Raw genomic sequence first — 9,734 nt, 5'->3', positions numbered from 1 at the left:
AAATGTTGTCTCCCTTTACTATAGGAGTACCCCAGGTGTGATGAAGGAATGCCTGAATGGATGAGCGCGAAGGGAAGGAAGGCGCCAGGCCCACAGGAGATAGAAATGGGGATTGCCAAGAGATAGGGGGGAATGCCGCCTCAGGTGGTAATCGGTGCTGTGGTTCAGACCCGTCTGCCACACCCCTCAAAAAGTCCACTTGGTAAGAGCTGAGGGCGTAGATTCCAGTCTTTATTGGGCGTGTGTAGTCTCCGTCCCCAAGATGTGGTCAGTCCCTAGCTCGGTTCAAGGGTCCACAGACGCCTGGATCAATGCTCAACCCGCACGTCCGCCCTCGAGGAGGCGGGGCCTCGCGCGCAGGCGCTGATGCGTCTCAGAGGAAGGGATTGGTGCCAGCCTGCGGGGGCAGCGGCCCTACGGGGCCGGACGTGGGCAGCAGCGGCTGAGGCAGGCTTGCGAGCTGCGGCGGCGGGGCGAAGGCTCCCGTTTGCGGGAAGACGCTGACTGAAGCGGGGAGGGTAGCGCCCACCGGCACGCTGCTGAGCGGGAGGGGCAGGGAGGCGCTGTAGGTCATGGAGCCCACGGGCGCCCCGACGGGTCCCCCCGGCGGTAGGCCCAGCGCGGGCGAGCCGGTGCGCATCTGGTTCAGGGTCGGCCTGCCCTGCTCGCCCGCGCCAAACGGGTTAGTGGGGGACGGAGCACCCAGACCTGCAGACGAGAGGATGGAGGATAAGGGCTTTGCAATGGCGGGAGAGGGGCGGCCCCGTGGGGTCCCAGACACCAGACACAGGATGTTTTACCTGTCAGGAAGGGGTTCCGGGTCCTTGCAGCCATCGGTGCCTTGACTAGTGAGTCCAGGTTGACCAAGGAAGAGGCAGAGGGCCCCAGGAAGGACTCAGGAGTCCGGCAGGGCCGCGCTTCCTTTCCTGGCAGCTGCGGTAGTGCCTCCCCTAGCACACCCAGGTCCAGGGCTTCAGGCTCCTTCGTACCATTTTGCTTGTAACTGGGGCTGGGTTCTCCAAACGGGTCTAGCTCTGGAAGAGAGATGGTCAGTTTTAGCAATGGGGGAGGAAGAGGTCAGAGGCGCCCCTGGAGTTCCTCCTAGACCAAACAGCTGTATCCCCTGGCCTCTTGCTCACCCACAGGACTGGTGGACTTCCCCGTGGGCAGGGCCCGAGCACTGTCCCCGCTCTCTTTGGGTTCTGTGGATTCTAGAGATTTGGCAAATGGGTCGAAGGGAGAGGCACCACCTACAGCTGACCAGGAGAAAAAGGGTAATGGAATGAGCTAGAAGGGTAAGGATGGGTCAGGGAAAAGTTTTCACCCCACACCGTCATTGGTATCGGAGGGAAGGAGACCCAGAAGTCCTCAGCCTCTCACCCGTAACCTCTTCACTTACCAGAGGTGTCAGAGGTCTCCAGAGAGGCCCCCCAAGGGTCTACTCCGGTGCTGGGGAGTTTGTGGTTGGGGGAGCTTGGTGCCCAGGGGTCTGCGATGGGGGGTCCGGAAGGCAGCACTGGGGTCCTGCCCCAGGGCTCAGAGGAAGAAAGAGTAGGAAGCAGATCCCAAGGCTGGCTTCGGGAAAGGGCATTCCCAGAGGGAGCTGGAGACCAGGGGTCTGCAGAAGGCCCCCAGGAGGAGCCACTCGGCTCTGTGTTCGGCCTGAGACCTGGAAAGGAGAGGGAGATACCACACACACATTATCGCAACACTCCCCCACCCTTTGTCCAGGTCCCTTCCCAGCTGCCCAGCCCAGCGTGGGTGGTGTGGTACCCACTTCACCAGTGGGATGGTGACTTGGGAGCAAGCATCGCGTTCAAGCTCATGTTCAAGTGCAGGAGCCTGGATTCCCAAACCTGGGACTATCAGTCTAGTTAGGGCTTGGCTAACAGTGAGGGCAAGCAGGCCTTCCGCTAAGCCTCCCGTGAGCTAAGATCTATGGGTGTGCTCCCCTAGCCCCATCCCAGATACAGCGTGTCGATTCTCAGTCCCCGGAGAGGAGGTGTCTTGCCAGCAAGTAGCTGGAAGGAAGGGAGTGCTTAGGGGCCGTCTGGCAGCCTCTTGAAGCCCTGCATGCCCACCTGGGATGTCCCATGGGTCAGCAGAGCAGTGTGTGGAAGGCAGGGCCGGGGCAGGTGCGAAGATGTCGGCCAAGTCCAGGATGGAGGACTGCGGAGGGGAGAGGCAGCCATGGCTCAGAAGTGGGTGGGGCCCAGAGGGAGGGGAGGCCTGACCTGCAGCCAGAAGCCAACTCATTCCCCTCCTCTCTTCATTCCACAAACATCTTTTAATGACCCCTCACCTCTGACCAGCACTTCCCATTTATAAAACCTTTCCTCATCCACTAAATGCCCCATTTCATAACATCCCTGTGAGGTAGGTAATGTACCTATTTTACAGATGAACCAACTAGTTGAAGCCCAGAGAGCGGTGGTGATTTAAGTTACATAGTCAAGGAGAGGCAGAGCTGGGAAAAATTCCAGGCCAACAGAAAGGGGTGGTCAAAGACAGATGGACTTTTTCTTTTTTTCAATGCCTCTACTTCCCTAGTTCAATAACAAGAGAAACGGGCCACCACAGACAGGGAGGAGAGAGAAGAACTCCAGGGACTGCATGGAAGGCTATCTTGTTTTCACTGGCCACCTGCTCCCCTTCCCAGAGAACTCGAGATAGCTTCAGTACCATGTGCTTCTGCCAGCCCATAGGACAGCCCCGCCTTATCACGTGATCCTACCCATGTGAGAGCTGGAACTGTCCAAAACAACCACGGTGCAAAAAAAAAAAGGAAACTGAGGCCTGTAATAGGTTCCAAGTCAGTAGGTGGCTGGAGGCCCAGGGAAGTGTCTGTCTTGATTCTGATAGGCCAATTCACTTCAGCTCGGTCCCCAGACCCTGCTGTGCTCCACCACCTTCATTTCTTATTTAGTGCTTGCAGCGAGCTCTGCCCTGAACACTGCAGATGCCAACTCAGTTATGCCCAGTTCCGGTCAGGCCGCACTCCCAAGTCCATCCTCTACCTGACTAGTTTTCAGCTTCTCCTCCTCCTTTCTCTCTTCTCTCCCAGGCTCCCTGTCCCGTCGGCGTCGGCCAGCAGGTTCTGCACCATTGGCCACTGGAGAGTCATCACCCTTCCAGGATCTCACTCCCTGCAGAAGGACAGGTAGGGCATGAGCAGGTGACAGGGGTCAGCAGAGAGGAGGCGGGCGGCACCCAGGTTAGTGCAGCAGAGAAGCCGATTAGTGCCCCCTTGAACCGCCACCAGTGCCGTCACCAGCTCCGAATCATGGTCAGCACCAGGTCAGCCCAGGTGGCTCTGCCCCTGTTCTACCTTCTCATGCTCCTGCCGGCTCAGGCTTAGAGCCAGCTGCAGCTGCAGGTCCTCGTCCCTGTGGGAAGCTGGGGGGACTGGCTGTGAGGGAGGAAGAGAGGAGTGAACTTGGCCCAGTGATCCCACCCGAGGGCGAGAGGGCCAGCACAGTCCTGCCCAGTCATGGTGATGGAGACAGGGATGCCCCTAGCTCAAGGGGGGCTTTGAAAGGGTGGCTCTCCCTGCCTGGGTCTGAGATGCAGCTTCAGAATCCGAAGTGGAGGTTGGTGAGTGCCAAATCCCTGTCCTTCTTCCATAGGACCCCTGTGCAGTCTCAGGCCCCACCTATCTTTTTCTTCTGGGTACCCTGAGAACTTCCCTAGCCCATCCGTGTAAGAGGCATAAATGTTTTCAGCCTGGTCTGTCTGGATCCGTAGAGGTAATGGAAAAGATGATGAGATATCAGAGGTGTCGTCCCTGTCCTCCCAAAGAACAGCTGGTGAGAGGGAGCAATAGTCCCAGTGTTTGCTCAGAATGTGTTATCAACCCACACCTCTCCCTAACCACGAGATAGAAAGCCCCGAAGATATACCATAGACCTCAACTACACACCGCACTTTCTGGGTCCTGCCTGAGAACACCAAAGTTGGAGTTCACGACTGGGACAGACTGGGAACACTGACAGGCCCTAGAGTGGGTGTCCAGGTCCAGGGTGGGCACTTAGGTGCCCTAAGTGGGGATTACTGAGCACCCTTTCCTTCCTCCCTAGGCACCCCATGGAGTCTCAGGTCTCACCTTCTCTGCCTCCTCCCGGCTCATGGCCAAGGCCAGCTGCAGCTGCAGCTCTTCTTCTCCGGATGTCTGGGGTCGTGCCTGTTCCAGGTCTGAGGCATAGCGCGGGGATGAAGACGCAGCTGCGACAAGAGTGGCTTCCGTGAACACACCAGTACCCACCGTCCCCACCCTCCTCTGCCTGCCAGGAAGCTGGGGCTCACCAGGAGTGAGCCAAGGGAGACTGGCTTTCCAGGCACAAGTGAGCCGGGCACAACACTAGACAACCCTTTGTGGCTTTTCCACTGAACTGCTAGGGCAGGTGCCAGGGCAACCTTGGCAAGCAGTAGACAGACCAGGGGGTTACCTGGCCGTGGACCTAGGTCAGTTAACGCAGGTCCCTGACTTCAGTTCTTGAAGTGTCCCAACAGGACCCTAGCCTGCCTGGGGCCATGGGGATCAGGAGGAAGGGATCTGCCAATCAAACAAAATCACAGCCTCAAACCCCAAGCAGGCCATCATGGGCTTTATGGAAGGAGGGCCATTCTGTTCCTCAGATCACAAAGGCCTCTACTCTGGGAAGCCGTCGGAAAGAAGTTTCACCGTCAGCCACCCTTGTTTTCAAGGACAATACTCTTGAGTGGCAAGGTACTGAAGAATGTCAGGTGTCTGGAGTAAGAGGGTCAAGGGCATTCTTGGGCCTTCTCTCCTTCAATTCTCAGATCAAACAATAGAGGGAGGTAAGTTCACCTCTGTTTTACAAAGAGCTGGTTGCCGGAGCCACCAGGCTTGGAAGGAACAGAATGAATGGTATGCAGCTCCAGAGCCTGCCTTGCGACCTCCGTGCCACCCTCTCAACAGCTAGCTAATAACAAGGATAAGCAGCTGCCAGCGTCATTATTTCATCCAAACTGCTGAGCACCCACTATGTGCTTTTCTCATTACATTCTTTACCTGGATGGATCCTCCCAGCCTCCTTTTGAGGTAGGAACTATCTGTCGTTTGTGCTCCTGACCGCAGAGCCAGGACTGTGGCTGGCCTAACCCTCACCACCCTCTCTCCAGACACACCGTTAGGGCCTACTCACAGGTGTAGGAGGAGGGAGAACCCCTTGATCTGCGGCTGAAGCCCAGCTGCCCGCTGCCAATGCCCACGCCTTCCAGGGCCATTCGCTCTTTGGTCTTAAGGGCATGGGTCCGCTCTTGCCGCAGGCGCTCCTCGTCCTTGAGAAGGGCCATCACCTGTTTGACCTTCTCACGAACATTGACGCCTTGGTCCTTGCCATCGCGGTCAATATACTGGAAGTCCTTGAGAGTCTGGATGGTGTAGAGGTTCTCACGGCACTGGTGGGCCACGCGCTCCGAGCCCGTCTTGAGCAGGTAATCCAACAGCGTCAGGGCCTTGTACACATGTCGCCAGTTCTTACCGCTGTCATTGAGCCTCCGCCACAGCATACCCATAACCTCGGCAAAGGCCACTGTGTTGAAGGTCAGGTCAGCGATCTCTGACATGAGTGAACTGGGTGGGCCCCAGGGGTCATTGCTGGTGGCCTCACGCACCTTGATCTCGGCCTCAGAGTAGTTGTGAACAATGTTCTTCACCTGGCGTCGGAGCGCAGAAGTTGTCATGTTTGGGGACTTGGAGGTGGGCGGCCCCCGCCCCCGCCGGAGGTGGAGGGCCGAAGGCCACCGTCTTGAGGTCACGGTCTCGACGGATGGGCCGCCTTGCTTTCAGCAGGGCGGCTGTGTCCTCGGGTTCCACATGGGGCTGAGAAAAAGAGGATCTGGGACTCAGCATCTGTGGCTTCCTCACAGTTCATTCACTCACCAACTATGGCACGGCCAGAGTGTCCCCGCTGCCAGGGACAGCTTTCGGCCAAGACTTCCTTTCATTCTTCTCACTGCACTCACTCTTCAATGGACACTGTTTGCCCATCTATACAGCCGCCAGACCGACACGCTGAAATCCCTATCTCTAGTCGCATATGGGGACAGTGGGACTCAGAGAATCAGTCAGTGACAGCTCTGAGACCACAGAGCTGCTGCGTGGGGGCGCATTCCTCCCTCCACCTGAATGTGTGGCTTCAAGGATCACAAAGTGACCACCAGGAATGTCACTCTCCCTCCTCACTCATGCTTGTCTCCTCCTCCATTTGGGCTGCAGCCTTTCCAGTTTAACTCTTCATTCTTTATTCTCAAATGGCCTTTTTTCTTTCATAATTTAATCTATCCAACACCTACTTCCTGAAGGGGTGGTCCCTATTCCGAGCCCCGAAGTATGCTTGTAGAACACCCACATCCAAGTGAAAGGACATAGACGCTCAGGGGTAACAGAGGCACAAGCAAGGAAAATAATGGGAAGCCTCCTGAAGGAGGTGTGGCTGAGTTGGAGACACAAAAGAAAGGTTGAGAAGATGGAGGAAAGCAGAAAAGTGAGGAATCTGTGATCCTGACTAGACAACCTCTCTAGAGGAAAGAGCATGCTGGGAAGGTTGCTTCTCTCCAGAGCCCCAGCCACCACCTGCTGGCCTCTGCCATACACACACACACACACACACACACACACACACACACACTCCTGTGACCCACCTACGTCACAGGGCATGTAGGTGGCAGGGCTGAGACTGAGACTGACATGTAGGTGTCCTTGAGACTAATTCAATGCTCACTGTCGGTGGTATCACCTGGTTAATCTAATGACTTGTCTCAGAACCACCTTTTCAGGCATAATGGAAGTTCCCTGAGGGCAGGGGCACTCTAAGCAAACCACCAAGGTCTTAGGCACACAGAAGACCTCTGATGGCCTAATAGAGGCCAACTTAGAGGAAGAATCAGACACACGTTTCCACACAGCCTTAGGAGGCAGAGAAGAGTCCCCCCAAGGCCTTGTCAAAAACCCAAAGTGGAAGCCTTTTGCTATCACCATGACACTAATACAGTTTTACACAAACACACAGAAGCTGGACTGGCAAAGACTCTACTTTCTCCATGAACTCCCTGCCTCCTGCCAGCCACAGAGATCACACCCCTCCCCAGATCAGCCTCCACCCCCTACCCTGCTGTGCCTCAGCTGTCCCAGCCTCCTGAGGGCTATGGAGGGCAGTATAGGAAGTTTGTCCTTCCAGCACCAGCAGTTTAGAGTACCCACAGGTCTTGGCAGGTCCCAATCTTCAGCTGAACGACAGGATTGCATACACACAAACACACACACACACAGGAGGGGTCACGGTGCTGCCTACCTTACTGGCTTTCCGTCCAGCTGGCCTTCTGTGGAAATGCCACAGCCACAACTTGTTAAACTCCTGCCCTCCCCCTCGGTAGTGACTCAGGCCAGTGTTCACCTCCCCAGTGGGAGGGCGGGCGGGCTGGCAGTGGCAGAGTCAAGATGGGGAATAATTGTGCACCCAAGCCCGCCCTGGTGTGCTTGCTCCTCCCTGCTGGCCTCTGGAATTGGCAGAACCAGTCATATCAGACATCCTGACTCCACCAGAGCCCTACCTGGGCCTGGCTTCCCAAGCCTTCCTACTTTGCCAGGGTGGATACAACCAGCCTTCATGAAAAGGGGCCCTCTGTGTAGGACCCATGGCCCTACCTGGATTTTTCTCCTGGGAGCACGGAGGACATTGCTTGCACACCTTTGCTGGAGCTGGGGTTGGGGTTGGGGTGGGGAGATCAGAAATACAAAGAGATGCCTGAACCCCCATCCTAGGCATTTTTCTACTCTCGTGGAGTTTTAACCCAGTCAGGACACAGTAAGGAGGAAGAGGGCCAGCGTGAGGTCCCAGAGCACGCACGAGGCTGAGAGGAAAGGAAGGCGGGAGGGGCAGCTGGGAGCCCAGCCAGCAGTGTTACAAGCAGAAGGTTTTATTGAACACAATATGCCCAGGAATAAAAGAGAGTGAAACACAAACCCAGCTGCCGGTAAGGCAGTGCGGCAGCGGCAGCCCCGGGCAGCCGGTATGGAATTACCGCAGTGACCTTGAGCCAGACCCTGCCAGGTGGAGGGAAGGACACTGAGAAGCCAGGACCTGGGGAGGCCACTCCAGAGATGGAAAGAAGGCTGGAGGGCACTGACAGAGAGGTGCACAGGCTTGGTCTGGAAGTGGAGGCTTGGAGTATAGACCCCCTCCTACACACAGGTTTCTCAAGGAGAATTGGAGGGGTGGGATTTCTCAGGACACAGGTCCGGAAGGGTGCCAGAAGTCGGGGGATGGAGAGATTCCTAAAAGTCAGCGCTGAGGAAGCAGATGGCATCCCCAGGGTGGAGGTTCAGAGAGATGGAAAGAGCCAATCATATGCACGAATCTGCCAAAGTATGTGTGCCTCCTACCAGCCAGCACCCCTCCCCATCTTCTGTCCGCACCAGGTCCAGAGTGAGCACTGGGGGAGTGGCAGTGTCCCTCCTGCTGCTAGAGGGACAGGGGACTAGATATTAGCTAGCCCTAGGCTCTCTGGCTTCATCAGTCCTGCCTTGGCTGTGTCCTGGGGAGCACTGGAGTGGATTAAAGGGTCATCCTGAGGTTAAAGGTGCAAATAGAGACAGGCCAGGATCTGAGAGGACCACCACCGGGAATCTCCAGATGGCCCGCGTCCATTTTCTGGCGGTAACAGGAGGGTAGAGAGGGTTGCAGGTAAGAAGCCTCCAGGTCCTCCACAGCCCTGCCTCGCCCCCTCTTTCTACAGGGTGGGGAAGAGACTAAAGTCCTGAGCCCACTCTAGCCCCCCGCCTTCATGCAGGGCGCCACCGCGGCGGCGCCCGAGGGAGCTTACCTCCAGTATGGGCTCCCTCGCCCCAGCCCCAGCAGCCTCTGCAGTGACCCTCTGACTTGTAGGGGATGGCACAGCTTCAGGAGCAGCTCCAGAGCCATCCACCATAGACCCTGGTCGCGGGAGCCCCACCCTCGACCGAGAGGCAGAAAGCCCTCTAAAGGACCGCAGGGTCTCCCAGCGGGTTGCGGCTCAGCCTCAGGCGGCTGCCTCCTCAACTCCTGCCGACTAGCACTCTGGGGAGGAAAGTTGTTCAGCTGGCCAGGCAGGTCTGCCTCAGCAGTAACAGGACACAGGATGACGGGCGGGCGGGGGCGTGTTTAACCCTTTCCTGCTGTCTGCCGGGCGGTGCCTTCAGTGGAGGAGGCCAGCCTGTTTGTCGACCTGTGACCCCAGGGGTACAGAGGTGGAGCTGATCCACTTCCACCCTGCAGTGAATTAACCTTTCTACTTCCTCCTCAGCTGGAAGAGGGTGTGGAGGCAATTCCAATCGCCCCCCCACCATGCCCTGCTCCTCCTAGCCAGGACAACGGGGCAGCAGAAGGCCCAGCATTCCCTGGGGCTGATCCAAACTAGCTTCCCCCAAGCCACCCCTAAGGGCTCAGCCTCCCCAAATCTGGGAGGGCCGAGGCTGCTCTGAACCTGCTTCCACATCTCACCTGCAGAGTGTTGAAGGCTCGTGAAGTCAGTAGGAGTCAGAAGATGATTTCCAGAGGCCTCTGGCAATGCTTCCAAGCTACCTGCTGCCCCTAACCCTCCATTGCTCCTGGAGACCCCCAGCCTACCAGCTGTCTGCAGTTGTTACAACACAAACCACCAGGGTGATCTGAGCAGGCCTTGCCTTTTTTCCCTGTTACCCTTCACCCGTTTCACAGTCCCACATTCCTCTG

The 9,734-nt window shown here is 57.1% G+C and overlaps 1 protein-coding gene across 5 annotated transcripts; it reads right to left on the bottom strand.

Annotated features, from left to right (window-relative positions):
* On the bottom strand, positions 1–9,633 carry Epn3 (epsin 3). 5 transcript variants are annotated; one of them, XM_060386912.1, is made up of 10 exons: positions 9,504–9,633; positions 5,166–5,845; positions 4,103–4,221; positions 3,329–3,409; positions 3,018–3,146; positions 2,082–2,169; positions 1,400–1,669; positions 1,140–1,256; positions 801–1,034; positions 1–708 (listed from the first exon to the last, which is right to left on the bottom strand). In XM_060386912.1, the coding sequence occupies exons 2-10, from the start codon at positions 5,704–5,706 to the stop codon at positions 374–376; spliced, it is 1,914 nt and encodes a 637-aa protein (XP_060242895.1). In that variant the 5' UTR covers positions 5,707–5,845; positions 9,504–9,633; the 3' UTR covers positions 1–373. The 5 variants fall into 5 exon arrangements, with proteins under 5 accessions (XP_060242895.1, XP_021498807.1, XP_021498808.1 ...); XM_021643132.2 differs by lacking the exon at positions 9,504–9,633 and adding an exon at positions 8,848–9,314; XM_021643133.2 differs by lacking the exon at positions 9,504–9,633 and adding an exon at positions 7,317–7,472.
* Between the last annotated feature and the right edge of the window lie 101 nt (positions 9,634–9,734).

Source organism: Meriones unguiculatus, chromosome 7 (assembly GCF_030254825.1).
Source record: "Meriones unguiculatus strain TT.TT164.6M chromosome 7, Bangor_MerUng_6.1, whole genome shotgun sequence".
In the NCBI taxonomy this organism is placed as follows: domain Eukaryota; kingdom Metazoa; phylum Chordata; class Mammalia; order Rodentia; family Muridae; genus Meriones; species Meriones unguiculatus.
This window is presented reverse-complemented; position numbering and strand designations above follow the sequence as displayed.